This window comes from Physella acuta, unplaced genomic scaffold (genome assembly GCF_028476545.2).
Source record: "Physella acuta isolate Inbredline_101_S28 unplaced genomic scaffold, ASM2847654v3 ptg002188l, whole genome shotgun sequence".
In the NCBI taxonomy this organism is placed as follows: Eukaryota; Metazoa; Mollusca; class Gastropoda; family Physidae; genus Physella; species Physella acuta.
In genome coordinates this window covers 253,484-279,173 of record NW_026733689.1, presented here as the reverse complement: position 1 = coordinate 279,173, position 25,690 = coordinate 253,484, and the positions used below count along the sequence as shown (strand labels likewise).

The window sequence follows — 25,690 nt, the reverse complement described above, 5'->3', positions numbered from 1 at the left end:
GGTAAGGGTTTGGTAAGGGTTTGGTAAGGTGCGTTGGGAGGGGTTATAGTTCAACTTTTAGGAAGTTTCTAGAAAAGCCCTGTGTATGCTGCTGGGAATAGTAAAGTACCCAAGTTAGCACCTATTCAAAGTACCTAAACTATAAGCAATGCTTTCTGACAACATACCATTTCTGGATGATTTATCACTTCTGTAATGCATTGAGTGTACGTTTTTAAGTAGACAGCAGCTGTGATTACAATTACATTTTTTTTTTTGCTTTACGCATGCGCGGGTCAAGATGGAGGCACCTATTGTACAACGTTTGTCATTTTTTTATTTTATTCTAGAAGCTCCTAGACCACATCGGATCAATCCAGTGAAACCAATGTGACGTAATTATGACGTCATGTGAACTGCTGACGTAAGAAGGGTGACGTCAAATTCGCCTAAAACAATTGTCTTTGAACTTCCTACTACCATGACCCGGAAGCAGATTAAACCGGAAAACAACTACCCGCTGAGCACAATGGACGAGCGGGAGGCCCTCAATCCGGACTCCCAGGAAGCCGGAAGTCGACCGGCGTCGGTGGTTGTGGCCAACAACAGTCCGGCTCACGAGAAGAAGAAAATATACGAGGCTGATAACGATGACGAGGAGCCGGTAAAGGTAGGTCATCTGGTCATTTAGGTCAATATGGGGGGGGGGGGGGGGAAGGTAGGTCATCTGGTCATTTAGGTCAATATGGGGGGGGGGGAAGGTAGGTCATCTAGACATTTAGGTCAATATGGGGGTGGGGAAGGTAGGTCATCTAGACATTTAGGTCAATATGGGGGTCAAAGGTAGGTCATCTGGTCATTTAGGTCAATATGGGGGTTAAAGGTAGGTCATCTGGTCATTTAGGTCAATATGGGGGTTAAATGTAGGTCATCTGGTCATTTAGGTCAATATGGGGGTTAAAGGTAGGTCATCTGGTCATTTAGGTCAATATGGGGTGGGGGTAAAGGTAGGTCATCTGGTCATTTAGGTCAATATGGGGGGCGGTGAAGGTAGGTCATCTGGTAATTTAGGTCAATATGGGGTGGGGGGTAAAGGTAGGTCATCTGGTCATTTAGGTCAATATGGGGGGGGGGGGTAGGTGAAGGTAGGTCATCTGGTCATTTAGGTCAATATGGGGTGGGGGTAAAGGTAGGTCATCTAGACATTTAGGTCAATATGGGGGTTAAAGGTAGGTCATCTGGTCATTTAGGTCAATATGGGGGGCGGTGAAGGTAGGTCATCTGGTAATTTAGGTCAATATGGGGTGGGGGGTAAAGGTAGGTCATCTGGTCATTTAGGTCAATATGGGGGGACGGTGAAGGTAGGTCATTTAGGTCAATATGGGGGTTTAAAAGTAGTTAATTTGGACGTTTGGTGTGTGTGAGTGTGTGTGTGTGTGTGTGTGTGTTTCATAAATTCTAGCCGTGTAAAACTGAACTGGTTGGTTTGACGCCGGTGACACACAACACGCTGTGTTTATTTACTTGATGCGTGTCTTGTGTGCTCTTTTGAAGGAGCAGTTGAGTTCACTAGCGTCGGGGGTGGGGGGGGGGGGTTGATCAACGTTAGGTAGAGAACAGACCAAAGTTGGGGGGGGGATGAGGCGTTGACAAAAAAATGGGGTGGCAACGTCATTACAGTTGAGCAAACTTAAAAACTTAAGGGGGTGGGGGTGGGGGGGTCGACCATATGTTATACTGCCTGTTGCGGGGTGGGGGGGGGGAGGGTGGTCGACCATATGTTATACTGCCTGTTGCCCCACTTATCAACTGGTTGGGAAAACGTTATGTTAGCTTCTGTGACATGTACAAAAATGGCGATAATAGACTGCCTCAACCAACCAATCACAGACACGTTTTGTTGATTGCGTCATCATCTACCGACGGGGGGGAGGGGGGTGGGGTAACTGTGAGAAGAGTGAAAAATACAACTTCCGTTTCAATTATTCCTCACTGTGCAGACTATCATAAATTTTAGCTCCTATCTAGAGCTTAGAGACCAAAGTCCAGATTAGCTTGAGCTTAATAAAAAAGACAAACACTTTTACTCTAATGAGGAGTTTAGGGAAAAGACTAGTGCAGCTAAGCTGGAGCTTTGTGAGGAGACCGTCAAAGTTTAGCTCAGTTCCCCGGGGGTCCCAAGCTGCCGCCCCTGCGTGGTTAATCAATCATGGCGGCCCGTCCCTCGGGAGGTTACCCCCCCCCCCCCCCCTCGTCCCAATAGGGCCGGGATGAAAAAACATTTACATTTAGAACTGGTTTTTATTCCCAACTATTAAGGACAAGAGTGGAGAAATGGTAACCACCGCATCACGTGGTACACATACCTCATCACGTGATGGACATAAAAAAAAGCACGTGCTGCACAAAGAGTATCACGTGGTACACAAACAATGCCACGCGGTACACACTAACATCGCCACAATGTACACACATAATCACGTGGCACAAACATCACCACGTGACGAGCATCATCACGTGGTACACACACAGTATCACATGGTACACACAAACAATAAATCACGTTGTAAACAGACCTACATCACCACGTGACAATCAAGAAGTATCACGTGGTACACAGACCCTATCACATGACCGGCACTTCTAACAACAGACCCGCGGGCCACTATGTTCAAGAATCCCAAAGCCTGCCCCCCCCCCTCCCACCCCCACTCCATCCATCTCCATTAGACCACAAGGCCCACGTCAGACGATATATTACCCACGGTGGTCCAGGGCCGGTTACCTCCCTTATGGGAAGTGTACCACAACATTGGAGTTGTTCCCCTTTGATGTATGTCCAAATCTACGGGGTCCATATGAACTAATATGGACTATTGTCATAGAAAGGGAAGATCACGTGGGTCCCTGCTGACCTTGGTTACCGCCAACGACCTTGACTTGACGTGTTGCTGTGTCTGGTTAACTCGATAAAGAAAAGCTGTCCATTTTCATTCATAGCCGCTGATAATTAGATATGGCGGGATCGGTTTTTCTCATATAAATAAACCAAGTTCAAGGACAAATTTTTATAGCCGACCAATCAGACACGCGATATCCCCCAGCAGCCAGTCACGTGATCTCATCATTTACATATTAATGAAATGACTGTTATCCGGGGTCCCACTCTTGTCCCCCCCCCCTCCCCCACCCGGTCAAATTAACACCTAGTTAATTTTAAAAAAAAACGACCAGTAGAAAATGACATCACTCTCTAATTTCGTGACAACAAAGGTCATTCCTGTCACATCCGTGATTAACTGTCACGTAAGATGGGTAGACCTTTGACCTTAGAAAGAGGGTCGGCAACCTTCTATTGGTAGACGGAGAGAAGGGGTCTACAACCTTATGGTAAAGGGGTCGGTAACTTTATGGTAAAGGGGTCGGTAACTTTCCTTTTGGTCGAACAAGAGAAAGGGGTCACCTCTCTTCTACTGGGAGGAGAGAAAGGTAGACGGAGCGACGTACACAAATGTTGCCGATAGTAGTTCACGGCCGATAGTAGTTCACGGCCGATAGTAGTTCACGGCCGATAGTAGTTCACGGCCGATAGTAGTTCACGGCCGATGGTAGTCCACGGCCGATAGTAGTTCACGGCCGATAGTAGTTCACGGCCGATAGTAGTTCACGGCCGATAGTAGTTCACGGCCGATAGTAGTTCACGGCCGATAGTAGTTCACGGCCGATAGTAGTTCACGGCCGATAGTAGTTCACGGCCGATAGTAGTTCACGGCCGATAGGCCTGGCAATCGTTTGGCGTGAGAGGGGGGGGGGGGGGGTTGCCGGAAGTCGTAGGTGCCGCTTGGTGGAGCGGAAGTTGTCGGCGGGTCATAGGGGTCGTGTGGGTCATAGGGGTCGTGTGGGTCATAGGGGTCGTGTGGGTCATAGGGGTCGTGTGGGTCATAGGGGTCGTGTGGGTCATAGGGGTCGTGTGGGTCATAGGGGTCGTGTGGGTCATAGAGGTCGTGTGGGTCATATTACTTTTGATATTCCGAATCTTAAAATAGTACAATTTACATTAAGATATTTTTATTTACATAATTAGTATCTGAAACTTAAGTAATTAACAGCTAGATCAGCTGGTTGTAGACACGGCCTGAGGTATAGACAGCTGACACTCAGTGTTTCTTCCAGACTTTTTTCTCCGGGGGGTGGGGGGGGGGCACTTGAAATTTTCGGGGGGGGGGGGGGACTAAAATTTCCGGGGATGGCGGACGACACTGTTAAAAGTAAATATATTTCCTATATAAATTCCATTTCGTTGGGGGGGGGGGGGGGGGGGTGGGTAGACTTTCTTATAGATTTCAATATGGCTAACTTATATATTTTAATATGTCTAACTTATAGATTTCAACAAGGCTAACTTATAGATTTTAACTTGACTTGGCTAACTTATAGATTTCTACATGGCTAACTTATTTCAATACGGCTAACATAAAGATTTCAATATGGCTAACTTACATACGTTTTTTCTCTTTATGTAATTTCAATATTTCAATGGCTTGTATTTGTATTGATGAAACTTTGCTCAATGATTCAATGTTCAAACACTACTTTCTTTTCTTATTTGGTATTTCATGCATCATCTGTCTGTATGTCAAGGCTTAAAGCAAACAATGGATTAGAAACAGTTAAAGTTTTAAAAAATTGATGAATCATTAACAATCTATTTGATGTATATTTAAACTGACATAGTAGAATATATATATATATATATATATATATATATATATATATATATATATATATATATATATATATATATATATATATATATATATATATATTTATATTTTTATATATATACATATATATAATCGGTGATTAACTAGTGTGGCAGAATCCTTATTTTAAAAAAAATATTTGTTTCGCGATTATGTCTGAGTTGAGTTGAAGTTTTTAAACACGCCATATTCGTTTTCTGCTCCCTCGGGTTTACCCTCAAGGTGGGACACGTTTGACAGTTGTAGCTATTAATAGATTGCATTTTAAAGCTCATTTCTTCGCTTCCATTTTTCTTGTTTTTTGCACGCCATTTTTTTCTTATTTTAATTCAAATGATGGTTTGGAGTTAATTTTATTTTTAGACGCATGAGTTTAATTAATTAAACAATCGGAAAATTCACTAATTGTTTCCACACTTCTCTATTCTGCACATTTTTTGGCAGTATTATAAGTGCTTGAATCACTTTAATCTCCGCAACCCCTAAACGTACGATGTGACTATTCTACAACATTGTACATTAAGCCAAGCAAATTACTTCCCTTTTTTTAAATTATAATTTTTTAAAAGGTAATTTTTAATTAATTATATGCATGATAATTGTAAGCATGGTATGAAAATAGATAGGTAATCAAGGATAGTTACCTCTTCACCTTAAAGAAAAACGACACCCATAAAGAATGTTGCTTTAGGCTGTAGCCCACATATAACTGAATGCGTTTGTTTGATACATTATTTTGCCCTCTGTCCGAGACTAAATATACTGTAGGGCCACATATTGTAGGGCCATATAATGTAGGGCCACATATTGTAGGGTCGCATATTGTAGGGTCGCATATAGCATGGCCACATATTGTATGGCCGCATATGGACACCCAAGCTTTAAGCTATGGCCTTTAACTTTCTCACACAGTCGCATGTTGTGTTTCTTAAGCTCATTCTATACTGCTAGCACTACACGCCAACCAAAGTGTCACATTTATTGCTTTTTTTAAACCTTTTTTTTATGTAATTTAGCCATTTAGTACCTTTTTAGTGATTAATTTGAGAGACAGACAAAAATAAGAATTTTCCAAAAGCTTGAAAAAAAAAAGATTTTATTTTAATTTTATTTTTGACCGTCCACAGTTAACGAACCGAGTAAGAACGCATGCATTTTTCTATTTATTTTTTTCCTACTTCTTATACTTTTTAAATTTAAAAGCATGATCTTAACAGTCGAGGCGCATATATATATATATATATATATATATATATATATATATATATATATATATATATATATATATATATATATATATATAATTTTATATGTATTATATACATATCTTTTTAGAATAGAATACTATAAATATTACATTTTTATAATGTAATAAATTATAAATAAATAATATTAAATTTAAACTTAAAAGTATTAAATAGTTACCTTTTAATGAACATCGCACTTTGAGTCCTTTTCAATAAAGTTTGTAACACAAATGGCAATACAATTTGATCATTTGCAAGGAAAGGGCAAGATATAATTTAAATAAAGTCCATTGTTTTATAACTACATGTCAATTCGCCATCAATTTCTACGGCTCTCACAAACATCTTGTATTGTTAAATTGGTTGCTATTGACATCGTGATGTTCCTGTTGTGTATGTACTGACATCATGATGTTTTACCATGTATGTTCTGACATCACGATGATCCTACCATGTATCTCTTGACATCACGATGTTTTACCATGTATGTTTTGACATCATGATGTTTTACCATGTATGTTCTGACATCACGATGATCCTACCATGTATCTCTTGACATCACGATGTTTTACCATGTATGTTTTGACATCACGATGTTTCACCATGTATGTTCTGACATCATGATGTTCTCTACCCCCAGGATCTGCTAGTCTACTATGCCCAGAACTCAACCATGCATGGCGTCCCGTCCATCGTGGGGTCGGAGCTGTACCGAGGACGACAGTAGGTGTTTAATCAAATAACACAAGTTATTTCCCATCTCACACAGAATATAACGCTAGGGTAGACAATCGACACTTTACTGACCTGTAGAGACTCACTAAACAATCTATACCATTAAATATAGCTGAAATAGACATTTTTGTTCACATTAATATTAAGGTTTCATATCAATTAATTTTTTTATTAAAAAAAAATTCTTGCTGTTTAAAAAAATATCCTTCCTAACATAACTAGCTGTATGACTTACTATATTTGTGTTATTTTCACCATTTATATTTAATGGCGCCCCTTACCACTGTCGTTGTTAGTGGCTACACATAGCACTGTGGTTTTTAGTTGGCGCCCCTTAGCACTGCCATTGTTAGTGGCGCCCTTAGCACTGCCATTGTTAATGGCGCCCCATAGTACTGTGGTATTTAGTGGCGCCCCTTAGCACTGCCATTGTTAGTGGCGCCCCATAGTACTGTGGTATTTAGTGGCGCCCCTTAGCACTGCCATTGTCAGTGGCGCCCCATAGTACTGTGGTATTTAGTGGCGCCCCATAGCACTGTGGTATTTAGTAGCGCCCCATAGCACTGTGGTATTTAGTGGCGCCCCTTAGCATTGCCATTATTAGTGGCGCCCCTTAGCACTGCCATTGTTAGTGGCGCCCCTTAGCACTGCCATTATTAGTGGCGCCCCTTAGCACTGCCATTATTAGTGGCGCCCCTTAGCACTGCCATTATTAGTGGCGCCCCTTAGCACTGCCATTATTAGTGGCGCCCCATAGCACTGCCATTATTAATGTCGCCCCTTAGCACTGCCATTGTTAGTGGCGCCCCTTAGCACTGCCATTGTCAGTGGCGCCCCGTACCACTGTGGTAAATTGTTTCTTCCAGCCCCACCTAAACATTTGTTACCACGCCAAAGTATTCCTCAAGGGGCCGTCACTCACTGTTATGTAGAAGAATAGATGGGGCCGAGATTATCTCCCCTGCGCTAGGACCGACGTTTACACTTAGGTACAGACAACTGCAGGTCACAAAACGGGTTTTGTTACCTCCCCTGGGTAGACAAATCTGATGGGTAGAACAAAGTTGTCTCAAAATCTTGCTAGCCACTTGCTCTGAACATATCACATATTGATTTTTGAGCGGTCAATGTTTTGTGTGGTGTGGTATAATGGGTTACCTTCCATGTCTTTGGGGGTGGGGGTAACACGAACAGCAGCACACAGGTTCCAGAGCTTCATAGACAAGTCTTTAAGACACTCAACACAACTGCCAAACCAAAGTATTTAACTACGTTGGATATGTATGCAGAACGTCTTTAAGACACTTCACACAAGTACATCGACCGAACCAAATTGTAAAACTGCGTGGGATGTACATACACAGACACGTACACTGGAAGTAAGAAATATGAGATGGTAACACGATGGATGGGGCCCAACCCCATAGGGACAATTAAATGACACCACCAGACAGGCGCTGGGACGGGACCCACGGGGGGGGGGGGGAGGAAAGAGGGTGGTGCAAGTCAAATAGAAAATCTTTTTTAATGAAAAAAAAGGTGGAGGGGGCGGTTAGATTCGCATGGCATGTAATAAAAACAAAGTAGTCGAAGATCGTGATCTTTGGTTCCTCCAGGGAGAGAAATGGAATAGGAAGTAGGAATGGTTAATTACATTTAGGAAAGTTTGTTGGTCAGTGTTGGTCAGTTGAGGTCAGTAGACTGTCTGACACTGAATTATGTCCGGTCTATGTTTAACCTTCGTGTTGTTGGTTGTCCTTGTCTCTAAACAAATCTTCTCGTCTTTGAGGCCAGGCTTAGTTGTAGGCTACCAGGTGGTGGCTACCTCTGGCTACATGTCTCTGGCTACATGTCTCCGGCTACATGTCTGTTGCTACATGTCTCTTGCTACCACTGGCTACATGTCTGTGGCTACATGTCTGGCTACATGTCTGTGGCTACATGTCTCTTGCTACCACTGGTTACATGTCTGTGGCTACATGTCTGGCTACATGTCTGTGGCTACATGTCTCTTGCTACCACTGGCTACATGTCTGTGGCTACATGTCTGTGGCTACATGTCTGTGGCTACATGTCTCCGGCTACATGTCTCCGGCTATATGTCTGTTGTTACATGTCTCTTGCTACCACTGGCTACATGTCTGTGGCTACATGTCTCTTGCTACCACTGGCTACATGTCTGTGGCTACATGTCTCTTGCTACCACTGGCTACATGTCTGTGGCTACATGTCTGTGGCTACATGTCTCCGGCTATATGTCTGTTGTTACATGTCTCTTGCTACCACTGGCTACATGTCAATGGCTACATGTCTCTGGCTACATGTCTCTGGCTACATGTCTGTGACTACATGTCTGTGGCTTCATGTCTGTGGCTACATGTCAATGGCTACATGTCAATGGCTACATGTCAATGGCTACATGTCTGTGGCTACATATCAATGGCTACATGTCTGTGGCTACATGTATGTGGCTACATGTCTCTGGCTACATGTCTGTGGCTACAGGTCTGTGGCTACATGTCAATGGCTACATGTCAATGGCTACATGTTTGTGTCTATATGTCTGTTGCTACATGTCTGTGGCTACAGGTCTGTGGCTACATGTCAATGGCTACATGTCAATGGCTACATGTTTGTGTCTATATGTCTGTTGCTACATGTCTGTGGCTACAGGTCTGTGGCTACATGTCAATGGCTACATGTCAATGGCTACATGTTTGTGTCTATATGTCTGTTGCTACATGTCTGTGGCTACATGTCTGTGGCTACATGTATGTGGCTACATGTCTCTGGCTACATGTCTGTGGCTACAGGTCTGTGGCTACATGTCAATGGCTACATGTCAATGGCTACATGTTTGTGTCTATATGTCTGTTGCTACATGTCTGTGGCTACAGGTCTGTGGCTACATGTCAATGGCTACATGTCAATGGCTACATGTTTGTGTCTATATGTCTGTTGCTACATGTCTGTGGCTACAGGTCTGTGGCTACATGTCAATGGCTACATGTCAATGGCTACATGTTTGTGTCTATATGTCTGTTGCTACATGTCTGTGGCTACATGTCTGTGGCTACATGTCTGTGGCTACATGTCTGTGGCTACATGTCTGTGGCTACATGTCTGTGGCTACATGTCTCTTGCTACATGTCTCTTGCTACATGTCTGTGGCTACATGTCTGTGGCTACATGTCTCCGGCTATATGTCTGTGGCTACATGTCTGTGGCTACATGTCTCTTGCTACCACTGGCTACATGTCTGTGGCTACATGTCTCTGGCTACCTCAGCTGGTGTCTGTCTGACGTCTAACTGCTAGTGTGTCCTACTGATATCTGAACCTTACACTGGAGCACCAAACTGCAAGCAACAGCAAGATTCACAGCAGACGACTCATTTGCGTAATACCTAGTCATTACTGGCGGCTGTTCTTGAAATAGGACATCACGTGACAACCTTTTATTCCCCCCCCCCCCCTCCATCTCCCTCCCCCTGCGTCCCAATCGTCAACAGTTTAGTTTAGCTCCAGGTTTTATTCTACAAGAACTAAGTACATGAAACCAAATGTAAATTGAGGGCCCCATTAAATTCTATCTTTAATGAATGAGCTAGGCAACGTTTCAAATCAAAATCGGCAGGAAATAAAAACCGACGCGCGTGACCTGACGTCACATCCGGGAACACAGCGGGAAGCGAGCCGTAATGGATTGTATTTGATTGCGTCGATTAAATTGCTTTTCAGTTTTAGGAGATTAAACTCTTCTCATTCACAGATGGGCTGGGTTTTTTTGGGCGTGGTCAACCAAGCTGGTAGAGTTTAATCTGCAAATGTGGTTTTAATCACGTGATACATGACACACATAAACACACAGACGCACACACAAACACACACACATATAGATATATATGTATGTGTGTGACGTCATCCATAAACAGTGTCACGTTTCTTTAACGTCCCCCCCCTCTTCACCCCCCCCCCCCCCAAAAAAAAATCACACGTCGTTTTGTCAAATATTTACAGAGCCTGGTTAACCTTGGGTAGTCGATCCTTTTTTATTATCATCAATTTTTATTATTGTTAATTTTTATTATCATCAGTTTTTTTTATTATTAACAGTTTTTTTATTATCATCATTTTACCATCATCAATTTTTATCATCATCAAGTTTTTTGTTTCAATTAGTACTATCAATTTTAATTATTATCAATTTTTTTATTACAATTTGTAACCATCATAACCTTTTAACTTTCATCCTCCTCTCAACGTCAACACGCCACCCCCCCCCCCCCCCCACCCCCAACTGTGTATGTTATTTAATCGCGTTACTAGGTGTTCTTTTTTCTATGTTAATGAATTAAAACCAAATTGCCGATCAGAAAAAAGTCTTGACATTTGACCTCATCTGTCAGCATGCAAGAAATTTGATGGTGACAAAATGTTTATTTATTTTAGTCTCTGAGAGCAAACATCTGAGCAAATTTATTTCGTTTTTATATGCTTGTTAGGGCTTCTATATTTGAAGCCCTTTGATTTTTAAAATTATTGCAAGGGAAATAATTGTGTAAAATAAATATTACCATTAAGTTTGTGTCGATTGTGTCCCCTTCCATTTGAGCATCACAGACCATTAATTATTCAAGTGAATTGTTTTCATGAGCTAAGTTGTTTTAACTTTCAGTATATTCTGGATGTTTGTTGTATGTGTGATGGCCTTGTTCCTGGGTACAGTCATCTACTGGCAGATGTCAGACTACTACAACTATCCCACTGTCACCAGGTGCGTTCATTGCACGATGTCATCCGTCATGTCCGCTGTCATGTCGTCCGTCACGTCGTCCGGCATGACGTCCGTCATGTCGTCCGTCACGTCGTCCGTCATGTCGTCCGGCATGTGGTCCGGCATGTCGTCCGGCATGTCGTCCGGCATGTCGTCCGTCATGTTATCCGTCATGCCGTCCGTCATGCCGTCCGTCACGTCGTCTGTCATGTCGTCCGGCATGTCGTCCGTCATGTCGTCCGTCATGTCGTCCGTCATGTCGTCCGTCATGTCGTCCGGCATGTCGTCCGTCATGTTGTCCGGCATGTCATCCGGCATGTCGTCCGTCATGTCGTCCGGCATGTCGTCCGTCACGTCGTCCGGCATGTCGTCCGTCATGTTGTCCGGCATGTCATCCGGCATGTCGTCTGTCATGTCGTCCGGCATGTCGTCCGTCATGTCGTCCGTCATGTCGTCCGGCATGTCGTCCGTCACGTCGTCCGTCATGTCGTCCGGCATGTCGTCCGTCACGTCGTCCGGCATATCGTCCGTCACGTCGTCCGGCATGTCGATACTAACCCACCTTTCACTTCAAATAACTACATTCAAAACATGGTTACTTACTACCTTTTAAAAATGTAGGGATTACGTGCGGTAAAAATAGCCGGACCAGTAGGTCTACACATTTTCTCTATTACGTTTAGATCAAAGCGCCATTTGTAAGCCATTAGACGTATCACTCATACAGCTACATGTTGAAGTAAAACATATTTTCCTAGTTGTTTTGTTAAGATTCAGTGTTTGTTAATTAAATAATCAACCGAATTGTATACCAGAAATAAACTGTATAATGTTTTAGGGAGCGTCGTCGCTTTTTGTAAACAGTTTCAAAGCAGAAAGCTACGACAGCTGGTGTTAAAATTAGAAGGGCGGGGAGTTTTGAATTTTTTCACGAGGAACAACTCATAATTTTTGCCTTTGGTAAAAGAAATGTTTTGTCATTTTAACACAATTTAAATACGGTCAGGAATGTGCTCATTGATCGCTAGTATAAGCCAGTGATGCACGTTGTCTGAATGCTTGCGAGTGAGAACTAGTTCACGGTGTTGATCCTGTATTATTTTTACATTTTTGTTACCAGCGCGTTACGCGATCTGATGCAATCTGACGCGATCTGACGCGATCTGATGCGATCTGACGAAAAAAACACCAAATTGCTCGGTTTTTTTTAACGATGGGTTAATCATTTGTCACAATTCGGCTGCTGTTTGTGCTGTTTAACGCTAAAATCAAGTTATTATATTGCCATTAGCGAACGCTGGTCATGGGAGCTTCGGTTTTATTTAAACAATGTCTGGGTAGGTGGTGATGAGAGGTGGTATTTATACTCAAGCGTGTCCACGTGTTTGATATTTTGAAAAAAAATTGATTTAAGTTTGTGATTTTAACATTCAAACATGTAGGGGGGGGGGCCCTAAAGATCGGGGCCCCTGACTGCAGCCCTCTCAGCCCCCCCCCCTCCCCTTAATCCACTACTGGTTTAAACTGCTGTTTAAAGATGTGTTTAAAGTGTGCATTGTGGATTTGGTTCAAGTGTATTTAAGCTACCCGTTAAAGCATGAAATAAAGCATAAAATAAAGCATGTATACTTTGATTGACAGCGTGGACATCAGTTACGTCACAGAGAATGACTTCCCGTCGGTGACCTTCTGTGACCAGAACATCATGAACCGAAATGAGGTCAAAGGTCTAAAAGATGACCTGACGGCATTCTATCTGGCTGAGCTGACAGAGATAACAGGCATCTACATGAACCAGGTCCGACCGATCAAGAAAAAAATGCAAAAGTAAGGGCCGACATATAGATTAGATCCTGTATTGTTACGAAAGTGAAAGGGGGAAAGTGGAGGAGTTGGGAGTGGGACTTTATTCGTAATGTGACACACACTTATATATATATATATATATATATATATATATATATATATATATATATATATATATATATATATATATATATATATATATATATATATATATATATATATATAACGTTTTAATATTATATATATATATATATATATATATATATATATCAGAGGCGTAGCGAGGGGGGGGGGGGGGCGGGGGGGGGGGGCGGACCGCACCGGGTGACACCATTTAGGGGGTGACACCAAGGCCTTTGGGGGGGGGGTGACACCATTAAGTGCCGCACCGGGTGACACCCGACCTCGCTACGCCACTGATATATATATATATATATATATATATATATATATATATATATATATATATATATATATATATATATATATATATATATATATGATCTTTCTCGAATATTCTTACATAAAACAAGAGGGGATGGCAACTCGGGATATAGACAATATTTATAATCCATTTAAAATTACTTGAACTTTTAAAAATAGAATAGAACCTCGTAGAAAAAAGAATTGCACACCAAGTGAACGCAAAACAAAATGTGTATAATAGTGCGGAATGTGTTTAGTACTTTATAAATTTATGTGCGTTTTTTTTTTAGAAAAAAAATTTCTTTTAACGGAAATTACTCAAAATTCGACAGAAAGCAGAGAATTAGATATTTTACTTACATGTGAAATTTCATTTATCTGAAATAGTACTCAAGTTATAAGCTTTTGAAAAATTCAAAGCATTTTTGTTAATATTTCGTTTGTGTTTTTTGTGTGTTTGTATTTGTGTTTGCGTTTTTGTTTGAGTTTGTGTTTTGCGTGTGTTTGCGTTTGAGTTTATGTTTCGTTTGTGTTTTCGTGATGCGTTTGCTTAAGCGTTTGATATTATATTTTTTGTGAATTTGTGTTTTGTGTGTGTTTGAGTTTGTGTTTTTTTTTGTGTTTTTTTCTTTTCAGTTTGCGTATTGCGTTAGCGTTTTCCTTTGAGTTTTTGTTTGTGTTTTTGTGTGTGTTTGTGTTTTCGTTTGTGTTTTTGTTTATTTGCGTCTGCATCTGCGTTGCTTTTGCGTTTGCATTTGTGTTTGCGTTTTCTTTTGTCTTTGTATTTGTGTTTGGCTTTGTTATTTCCAAGTTGGTACTTTAAAAAAGATTCACCGTGGCGGAGCCCGGGTATGCAGCTAGTATATATATATATATATATATATATATATATATATATATATATATATATATATATATATATATATATATATATATATATATATATATATATATATATATGTATGTATGTATGTATATATATATATATATGTATGTATATGTATATATATATACACACATCTATTTTGTCCCCAGACCAGCAGCGACCAACCGAAGCAGCAGCGAGCTGGTGGGTAACTACCTGCGTGACTCGTTGATTCGATTTAAGATAGCGATGTCTAAACCAGAAAACCAACCCGTCTGCTCCTGGGGTGACTACTACTGGACGCCGTGTCCATTTGTGTCTTTCAGGGTCACACAGATGGGCTTATGCGGCACCTTGAACGTCCGTGACCTACCTAGAAACAGGTGAGGATAGGGGCAGGTGTGGTTTGGCGAAAGATGAGGCTATAAAGAGAAGGGAGGGTAGACGATAGGAGATGAAAAGGGAGGGGATGGGAGGTGGGTGGGGGGGGGGGGTAGAGGAGATCAAAGATGACTGATTGAATTATTGGCTCCTATTAAGTGATTAGCCCCCCCCCCCTAAATAAATAGACCAATTCAATGATTCTCTCCGATATTAAATAGTTAAATTAGTTGGTCAATTATTGCAAAATGAAAGGTCTGTTGTTAATGTATGATTTAACATTCACCAACAGTTGTTCCATGTTTGTCGTGTATCGCATTTTTGACGAGTTTATTAATTTATATAATTAACTATTCTAATCACTTCCTACCCCCCCCCCCCCAACGTGCACGTGACCACAGGTCAGACAACAGCACCGAGGACACCGCCGTGAGTAACGCCATGAGAGGCTTGACCATCCTGCTCGACGTCCCCTCGTTGGAAATCCCTTTCCGTTTTAATCACATTGAGGATGGAGGTGAAGGGGGGTTTACTGACACATTCCATACACATGCGCAGACACAGGCTGTCATACACATGCTCAGTCACATGCTCAGACACATGCTCACAGTCTAGACACATGCTCATAACACTGGCTCATACACAGGCTCATACACATGCTCATACACATACTCATACACAGTACTCCATACACAGTCTCATGACATTCTCATACACATTCTCATACACATTCTCATACACATGCTCATACACATGCTCATACACATGCTCATACACATTCTCATACACATTCTCATACACATACTCATACACATTCTCATACACATTTTCATACACATTCTCATACACATGCTCATACACATGCTCATACACATGCTCATACACATTCTCATACACATTCTCATACACATTCTCATACACATTCTCATACACATTCTCATACACATTCTCATACACATTCTCATACACATTCTCATACACATTCTCATACACATTCTCATACACATACATATTCTCATTAAGGACCACGCAAATAGACATACACATTCTTATGCAGGTACACACGATTCAAACTATTAATAATTGTTTCGATACCACCCACTCCCCCTCCCCCCCCCTACCCTCCCACAGATTGTCCTACATGAGCCAGACGAGGAGCCCCTCCCACTGTCCAGCGGGTTTTTAGTACCCGGCAATACGACATTAGAGGTGGAGATCTCAAAAAGTCTGGTAAGTTTCCCACATTTCCCACATTTCCCACATTTCCCACATTTCCCACATTTCTCACATTTCCCACATTTCCCACATTTCCCACATTTCTCACATTTCCCAACGCCTTTCTGTCACAGGCTTTTTCTCCTACCTATTTCATGGCACACACTCAAAACAAAAATCAACCCTTGTTCCTGGAATTTCCATAATTTTATTGGTTCATAAGAACATTGCCTTCACTCCCAAATATCGCCATGTTGTTTTTTCGCTATCTACCTCTCGCTTCATTTCCTTCGCGCATGCGCACACCCACCTTTCATTTTAGATCCATATCGCCTTTTTACTTTCTCGTATATACGAAGTATAGAGAAAGTCTTGTAATCGTGCAAAAAAAAATCGAAAAATCGAGATTTTTGCAAATCTCGACGTTTTGCATCTCACTGATACGGAAAAACATAATTTTGCAATCTTGTCCGTATGTCTGTGTGTCTGTGTGTGTGTGTGTGTGTGTGTGTGTGTCCGTGTGTAAACACGATAACTTGAGTACCGTTACTGCTAGGTTGATGAAATTTCATATATAAGTATTTTATCAAAATCGTAGATCCGTATCAACTTTTGAGCGATTTCCGATAACCGGAATTGGTACTTTTTCTACTTTGAATTTTTCAAAAGCCTATAACTTGAGTACTATTTCAGATAGATAAATGAAATTTCACATGTAAGTAAAAGATCTAATTCTCTACCTTCTGTTAAATTTTGAGTAATTTCCGTTGACCGGAAGTAGTAATTTACGCTACTTCCGATTTCTCAAAAAACTAATGTAAATTTTTAAAGTACTAATAATATTGCGCACTATTATGCGCTTTTTTATTTGGCGTTCACTTGGTGTGCAATTAATTTGTCTACGAGATTTTATTCTATTTTTAAAACTTTAAGTATTTAAAATGGATTAAAAATCATGTCTATAGCCCGAGTTCCCATCCCCTGTTATTTTATATAAAAATATTCGAGAAAGTTTAGGGGAGATCACTCCCGGTTTATTTTAAGATACACATTCAAAACATACATTCATCTACATTTAACTGTTACACTTTCCCACAAAACTTTTTGCATCCTCGTTCTCTCCGAACTCATCATTTTCCACATGAAGAATTCTGTGGTTGTTTTTCAGCGTTATTCGTGAATTACCTCTAAGAAACATCTACCTTAAGGGTTGTAAGGGGTTCTTAGGGGTTGTAAGGGGTCTTTAAGGGTCACGGATTGTTAACAAGATGTATCTGTTTGTTAACAAGATGTATCTGTTTGTTAACAAGATGTATCTGTCTAAGTGAGTCTCACCGTTGCCAAGGTTAAAAAGCAAATCACTCTACTCCACCATCTTGAATCTTTTATTTACAAAGGATGTCTTACGTCGAACAACAGCAGGACACGTCAGTCAACACAGGACCTGTCACACAACACAGGACCTGTCACACAACACAGGACCTGTCACACAACACATGACCTGTCAGACAACACAGGATGTTTGACCAGCACTAGTAAATCATAATGAGCTGTTTGATTGTTTATATTGATTGCCTCCCCTTTTTAACAATTTCCCTTATATTCTACAGAAACATGAGTTGCCTCCACCTTACAAAGCTGTTGATTATTTCCCTTATATTTCACAGTATCCTGTGTTGCCTACCCTTACCAAACTGTTGATTATATCCCCTTTCCTCTACAGAAACACGGGTTGCCTCCCCCTTACAAAGCTTTTGGCGGGAGCACGTGTGTTGACACGGGGGGCGGGTCCTTCAAGAACCCACTGACCAGGTTCAACAGGTACACCAAGGAGGCTTGCGAGACGGAATGTTTCATGAGCTTCGTGGTGGAGGTGTGCGGTGGATGTCGTCACTTCTTACATCCAGGTGGGTGGTGGATGTTTCTGGTGGATGTTTTGCGGTGGATGTCGGTACTTGTTACATCCAGGTTTTTGGAACTTTGTATATGTGTGTGCATGCGTGCGTGCGTGCGTGTGTGTGTGTGTTTGTGTGTGTGTGTGTGCGTGTGTGTGCGTATGTGTTTGTGTGTAAATATATTATATCCACATCTTAACCTCTCTATTCCAGGTAACGAGAGCATCTGTGAGATGGAGCACCTGACGGACTGCTACGAAATAGCCCAGAGTGAGTACTTGCCTCCTTTATTGCTGCAGCATTTTGCAAACCGAGTCAAACAACAGTTGTGTCTGCATCCGTTAGTCTGTTTCACATCAACCATCTTCTTTCTATAAATATGTCGTACCTAATTCAATCGGAATGAAATTAATTATAAAAACTTTCAACTGTGTGATTGGTAGTGCTCTACAAAGCGCCAGAAATTAATATAGGATGAGGTAAGCTACAACAACTAAAACTAGCTACAAAAATCGTTATTTTATTAAAAATAAATTGTTACACTTTTTGACCACCAATATATATTGACCGATATATATTTACACCTGTCCACATTTTTACATCTGTGATGACCTCTACCTGTTATTTCTGGCACCGTATCAGGGCAGTACTACGGTGGTGCCGACAAGAAGAAGTGCCCCTGCCCTCTGCCCTGTGTACAGGCACACTATAAGAGCTCGGTGACAACCTCGTCATTTCGACAGACTCAACATTTCATCGAATTAAAACAAAAACATAAGTATGTGTTTAAACACTTTGTCTTTAGACTCAACATTTCATCGAATTAAAGAAAAAACATAAGTATGTGTTTAAACACTTTGTCTTTAGACTCAACATTTCATCGAATTAAAGTAAAAACATAAGTATGTGTTTAAAAACTTTGTCTTTAGACTCAACATTTCATCGCATTAAAGCAAAAACATAAGTATGTGTTTAAAAACTTTGTCTTTAGACTCAAAATTTCATCGAATTAAAACAAAACATACGTATGTGTTTAAACACTTTGTCTTTAGACTCAACATTTCATCGTATTAAAGCAAAAACATAAGTATGTGTTTTGTGTTTAAACACTTTGTCTTTAGACTCAACATTTCATCGAATTAAAGCAAAAACATAAGTATGTGTTTAAACACTTTGTCTTTACACTCAATATTTCATCGAATTAAAACAAAAACATAAGTATGTGTTTTGTGTTTAAACACTTTGTCTTTAGACTCAACACTTCATCGAATTAAAACAAAAGCATAAGTATGTGTTTTGTATTTAAACACTTTGTCTTTAGACTCAACACTTCATCGAATTAAAACAAAAACATAAGTATGTGTTTTGTGTTTAAACACTTTGTCTTTAGACTCAACACTTCATCGAATTAAAACAAAAACATAAGTATGTGTTTTGTGTTTAAACACTTTGTCTTTACACTCAACACTTCATCGAATTAAAACAAAAGCATAAGTATGTGTTTAAACACTTTGTCTTTAGACTCAACACTTCATCGAATTAAAGCAAAAACATAAGTATGTGTTTAAACACTTTGTCTTTAGACTCAACATTTCATCGAATTAAAGCAAAAACATAAGTATGTGTTTAAACACTTTGTCTTAACACTCAACACTTCATCGAATTAAAGCAAAAACATAAGTATGTGTATAAACACTTTGTCTTTAGACTCAACATTTCATCGAATTAAAGCAAAAACATAAGTATGTGTTTTGTGTTTAAACACTTTGTCTTTAGACTCAACACTTCATCGAATTAAAACAAAAGCATAAGTATGTGTTTTGTATTTAAACACTTTGTCTTTAGACTCAACACTTCATCGAATTAAAACAAAAACATAAGTATGTGTTTTGTGTTTAAACACTTTGTCTTTAGACTCAACACTTCATCGAATTAAAACAAAAACATAAGTATGTGTTTTGTGTTTAAACACTTTGTCTTTACACTCAACACTTCATCGAATTAAAACAAAAGCATAAGTATGTGTTTAAACACTTTGTCTTTACACTCAACACTTCATCGAATTAAAGCAAAAACATAAGTATGTGTTTAAACACTTTGTCTTTAGACTCAACATTTCATCGAATTAAAGCAAAAACATAAGTATGTGTTTAAACACTTTGTCTTAACACTCAACACTTCATCGAATTAAAGCAAAAACATAAGTATGTGTATAAACACTTTGTCTTTAGACTCAACATTTCATCGAATTAAAGCAAAAACATAAGTATGTGTTTTGTGTTTAAACACTTTGTCTTTAGACTCAACACTTCATCGAATTAAAACAAAAGCATAAGTATGTGTTTTGTGTTTAAACACTTTGTCTTTAGACTCAACACTTCATCGAATTAAAACAAAAGCATAAGTATGTGTTTGAACATTTTGTCTTTAGACTCAACACTTCATCGAATTAAAGAAAAACATAAGTATGTGTTTAAACAGTTTGTCTTTAGACTCAACACTTCATCGAATTAAAGAAAAAACATAAGTATGTGTTTAAACTCTTTGTCTTTAGACTCAACACTTCATCGAATTAAAACAAAAACATAAGTATGTGTTTTGTGTTTAAACACTTTGTCTTTACACTCAACACTTCATCGAATTAAAGCAAAAACATAAGTATGTGTTTGAACATTTTGTCTTTACACTCAACACTTCATCGAATTAAAGCAAAAACATAAGTATGTGTTTAAACACTTTGTCTTTAGACTCAACACTTCATCGAATTAAAGCAAAAACATAAGTATGTGTTTAAACACTTTGTCTTTAGACTCAACACTTCATCGAATTAAAGAAAAAACATAAGTATGTGTTTAAACTCTTTGTCCTTAGAACATTGTGTATTCCATAGACTACTTATTGAACAAAACAAGGCCTACATCCACATTGTGTTTTCACTAGACCTACAGCCACATTGTGTCTTCTCTAGACCACGTATTGACCAAAACAAGGCCTACATCCACATTTTGTTTCCCTAGCGTGAAGGTTGACCAAAACTTGGCCTACATCCACATTTTCTTCGCGGATCCTGTCGTGACGACCATGAGACAAGTCGCCATTTACTCCGCGGAGGGATTGCTGGGTAAGGTCAAACTAGTTAAGTGAGGTGAAGGTCACCACTAGATAAGTGACATGAAGGTCAAACTAGATAAGTGACATGAAGGGCATCACTAGATAAGTAATATAAAGGTTACCATTAGATAATATAAATGGGATGAAGGTCAAACTAGATTATGTAAGTGACATCAAGGTCAAACTAGATTATGTAAGTGACATGAAGGTCAAACTATATTATGTAAGTAACATGAAGGTCAAACTAGATTATGTAAGTGACATGAAGGTCATACTAGATTATGTAAGGACATGAAGATGCTAAAATAAGGTCCAGTGATGTCCGGCTGGTCGATTATCTGTAGAACCATCAGGTCACAGGTCACGCTGACTAATTTTCTGAAGAATTCTTCGGTCAAACAGGCAATTAGTTTTTATTTAAAGTAAAGTTGTTTTATTCATCAAATGTAGCCAGATTTTTTCATCAAATGTAGCAAATTTGTTTCATCAAATGTAGCCAGATTTTTTTTCATCAAATGTAGCCAGATTTTTTTCATCAAATGTAGCCAGATTTTTTCATCAAGTGTAGCCAATTTTTTTTTATCAAATGTAACCAGATTTTTTTTCTCTCGTGCCAGGGAGCATCGGTGGCCAGATTGGCCTGTTCATGGGTTTCAGTCTAGTGACGGTGGCCGAGATGTTGGAGCTCATCTTTCTCCTGGCCACCCGCGGCCGGAAGTTGGACGAGCACGTCAAGCGGCACAGGGAGACGGAGGCCGCGGTACAGGCGGCCATCCAGGCCAACGCCTGAGGGGGGGATCGACGCCAGGCCAGATCAAAGCAATCACGTGACCAACATTTGGGCAGCATTGAACGAAAGGCCTCACGCAGCCATACATTTCAAGCATAAAACATGAATTTAATCTAACTTTAAACGTGAAGAGTTCACTGAGGTCATTTTACGCGTGTGTTCTGATACTGAGGATTGAGGTTTATGAATTTTTTTTACCGGAAGTCCTACAAGTCCTACATGTCCTACAAGTCCCAGAAGTCCTGGCTGATGTCCCCTAGTTATTAACGTCCTTCAAGTCATGACGTCATATCATGTGTTTTAGTATGTAGCAGTGATTGGTTTTTTTGTTGTTGTTGACGTGAGTTAATGTCATGTGGCTAATTAGTGATTTTATATTTCCTTCACTGATTAGCCTCAAATCATTAGCCCCATGTTGTGTTACAAGGTTTCCTTTACAAAATTTATTTTTCTGCTACTTTGCCTGTGGGTCAACTCAAAATATTTTTTCAAAGCATAGAAATTTATATATATATATATATATATATATATATATATATATATATATATATATATATATATATATATATATATATATATATATGAGTGTGTGTGTGTGTATGTATGTGTTTGTGTGTGTGTGTGTATTTGAACGAGTGGCGGTGTATGAAGCCAAGGTTTTACAAACATACGTACCGGAAGTCGTTTGATTGGTGTAAACAATCTCAATGTCTTTTCCATAAAAGGTCAGGTGTTATTTCACCTGACTGATGTGATATCACGTGACTGATGTACTATCACGTGACTGATATGATTGCACGTGACTGACGTTATTTATGTAACATTAGAAATTGTCATTTGAGAGATTTGTTACACTCTTTTTCCCTCTCCCCTTCTCTTGCCTTCCTTACCTCCCATCTCTAACTTTACAACCTGACATTTCTAACTTTACAACCTGACATTTCTAACTTTACAACCTGACATTTCTCAAAGCTGACATACTACATGTAGCAGGGGGAATCACTACCGTTAAGGTCGATGACCCCGACCCACAAATCAATTCCCTTAAAGGCCGATACCCGGGCCCACAAAGATCGACCCAATGTTCCAGAACAAGGGCACTAAATGCTAACGTCCTAAAGGCCGGCTAGGTTTTTTACAGTTGTCGCCCTTTGGGTTACTTCGTAAAACAAATTTATCGTGCAATATTTCCTCTCATTGAACTGTCATTACATCATACATGCACTCATTGAACTGTCATCATACATGTACTCATTGAACTGTCATTATACATGTACTCATTGAACTGTCATTATACATGTACTCATTGAACTGTCATGTACTCATTGAACTGTCATTATACATGGACTCATTGAACTGTCATTATACATGTACTCATTGAACTGTCATTATACATGGACTCATTGAACTGTCATTATACATGTACTCATTGTACTGTCATCATACATGTACTCATTGTACTGTCAACATACATGTACTCATTGAACCCATTCCGTTTCCTTCTGATCACAATGTCCTATGTAAATCTTGCTGATATTTTGTCCATATATTGCTTTCAATATGTTATGTACATCAGTATATCAAATCTATGTGATAAATACACCTTTACGTTCACAAAGTAACGAACGATTAACGGCTGAATATATATAAACAAATAAAACTTGCCAGTTATAAATTAAACTTACCAATAACAAAATAAAACTTGTAAAAAAAATTATTGATTTTTTATGTTATTCAAATAATTTTTAGTGTATGATATTGCGTGTGTGTGTGTGATTTTGTTTGAGGTCAACAACTGATAAAGCGACAATGTCACATCAAGATTGACATCATGATGTGACATCTAGATTTGACAACAGAGCACGTGGCCCTTCAAAAACTATTTACCAATTAAATTATTAATTTAAACCGCAAAAAAAGGGGGGGGGGGGGTGTTTTTTGACAGGTAAGCAGCCAGGCAGTGTGTGTGTGTAAGTGCGTGTGTGCGTGTGTTTCTGTGTTGAGGTAAACAGAGGCGTAGCGAGGGGGGGGGGGGCGGCGGGTGCGGACCGCACCGGGTGACACCATTTAGGAGGGTGACACCAAGGCAAAAAATAACAAAATATATAGAGAAAAATTTAAGGGGGGTGGTGCAAATTGAAAGTTTGAGGGGGGGGGGGGTGCAAATCGAAAGTTTGAGGGGGGGGTGCAAATCGAAAGTTTGAAGGGGAGGGGTGCAAATCGAAAATTGAAAGTTTGTCCCCGGGAAGGGTCGCTACGCCTCTGGGGGCGACACCATTAAGTGCCGCACCGGGTGACACCCGACCTCGCTACGCCACTGGAGGTAAATACATTCAAAACGACACCTTGTTATTTGAAAACAATTTATTTCAAGATCCATTTTAACTTTCAAATAATTTAAGTAGGTCAGTGCCAAAACTGTGCTTACAGTGGTGGAATTATTCAAAGTTTTAAATTTAAGTCATACATTAAAAGTTACACGTTTGAAGTCACACGTTTGAAGTCACACATTTGAAGTCATACATTTGAAGTCATACATTTCAAGTCATACATTTCAAGTCATACATTGCAAGTCATACATTGCAAGTCATACATTGCAAGTCATACATTGCAAGTCATACATTGCAAGTCATACATTGCAAGTCATACCATTTCAAGTCATACATTTCAAGTCATACATTGCAAGTCATACATTGCAAGTCATACCATTTCAAGTCATACCATTTCAAGTCACACATTTGATGTCATACATTTCAAGTCATACATTGCAAGTCACACATCTCAAGTCACACATTTAAAGTCAGACAAACTTTTAAAAATCTGACCAATCAAAAGAAGCACACAGTGAACTGTTCTCAAATGGTCACGTGATTACAAATGTTACAAGTCCACATTATAATTGACGCCAAGTTCAAGGTCAATCCTAGGCTGTGTTCGCTACCTTGACCTGAGTCCACTTGAACCGGAAAATGTGAGGATTGTGTTCTGTTGTAATGATTGTTAAACCGTCTAGACGGCCAGCACTGTATTATTATGGTACCAACTAGACGGCCAGGATTGCGGACCGTATAGACGGCTAGGATGTATACCGTCTGGACGGCCAGAGTGACAATGTGAACCCCTTCATTGAAACACTGGAACAACCAGCACAAGATCCAACCGTCCATTCAAATAGACGGCCAACGGTACAGCAGAATTTCCGGGGAGGTAAGACATACGTGCTATAATTATATCTTCCACCATCAACCACCCACCCTCACACAACCTCTCACCATACCCACTCATCTTCCCACCACACCCACATCCACACTATTACCCCCACTTCCCATTAACACATCGACCAATTATTCCCCCCCCCCCCCCCACAACCCTTCTTACCGTCACAGGGAGAGCACCCAGCATGATATATTCAAGTCAAATCTTACAACCCAAGTTTTCACGTGAAAAAAAAAAATTCTAACAAATCTTATAGTCATTCGGAGTTACCTCCCTGCAACAATAGAACAATTCTGGATAATTTTTTGTGAGAGAAGAATTTGATGTTTTTAAGGTGGATTTTAAAAAATCATATTTTGATCAATAATATGTTTATGACCCGGAAGGCGTGACATATGATCACGTAGGTTTTGTTTATGACGTATGTTAGAGACGTATGTTGTTTACATTTATCGATGACGTATGTTGGCGACCTATATCGATGA

The 25,690-nt window shown here is 39.9% G+C and overlaps 3 protein-coding genes across 3 annotated transcripts; 2 read left to right on the top strand and 1 right to left on the bottom strand.

The window, feature by feature from the left end:
• The first annotated feature begins 357 nt into the window (after nt 1-357).
• Nucleotides 358-15,593, top strand: LOC131932497 (acid-sensing ion channel 5-like). Its single transcript, XM_059289413.1, has 7 exons — nt 358-649; nt 5,870-5,881; nt 6,630-6,712; nt 11,402-11,500; nt 13,142-13,327; nt 14,768-14,980; nt 15,380-15,593. Exons 1-7 carry the CDS (start codon nt 461-463, stop codon nt 15,591-15,593), a joined length of 996 nt encoding a protein of 331 aa, XP_059145396.1. The 5' UTR covers nt 358-460.
• Nucleotides 15,594-15,650: 57 nt separating this feature from the next.
• On the bottom strand, nt 15,651-15,989 carry LOC131932496 (ring-infected erythrocyte surface antigen-like). The gene has a single exon (XM_059289412.1). The coding sequence runs from the start codon at nt 15,987-15,989 to the stop codon at nt 15,651-15,653; it is 339 nt and encodes a 112-aa protein (XP_059145395.1).
• Nucleotides 15,990-16,029: 40 nt separating this feature from the next.
• Nucleotides 16,030-21,990, top strand: LOC131932495 (acid-sensing ion channel 1-like). The gene is made up of 7 exons (XM_059289410.1): nt 16,030-16,035; nt 16,110-16,208; nt 17,917-18,100; nt 18,302-18,358; nt 18,731-18,866; nt 21,106-21,209; nt 21,817-21,990. The coding sequence occupies exons 1-7, from the start codon at nt 16,030-16,032 to the stop codon at nt 21,987-21,989; spliced, it is 759 nt and encodes a 252-aa protein (XP_059145393.1). The 3' UTR covers nt 21,990.
• Nucleotides 21,991-25,690: the final 3,700 nt, after the last annotated feature.

Coding starts and splice junctions, on each gene's coding strand:
- LOC131932495 (XM_059289410.1), top strand. Junction 16,209..17,916: donor TGGAGATCTCAAAAAGTCTG/GTAAGTTTCCCA, acceptor TTTCCTCTACAG/AAACACGGGTTGCCTCCCCC. Junction 21,210..21,816: donor CTCCGCGGAGGGATTGCTGG/GTAAGGTCAAAC, acceptor CTCTCGTGCCAG/GGAGCATCGGTGGCCAGATT.
- LOC131932497 (XM_059289413.1), top strand. CDS start 461: ATGACCCGGAAGCAGATTAAACCGGAAAACAACTACCCGCTGAGCACA. Junction 6,713..11,401: donor GAGCTGTACCGAGGACGACA/GTAGGTGTTTAA, acceptor TTTAACTTTCAG/TATATTCTGGATGTTTGTTG. Junction 14,981..15,379: donor CGTGACCTACCTAGAAACAG/GTGAGGATAGGG, acceptor ACGTGACCACAG/GTCAGACAACAGCACCGAGG.
- LOC131932496 (XM_059289412.1), bottom strand. CDS start 15,989: ATGTATGTGTATGAGAATGTGTATGAGAATGTGTATGAGAATGTGTAT.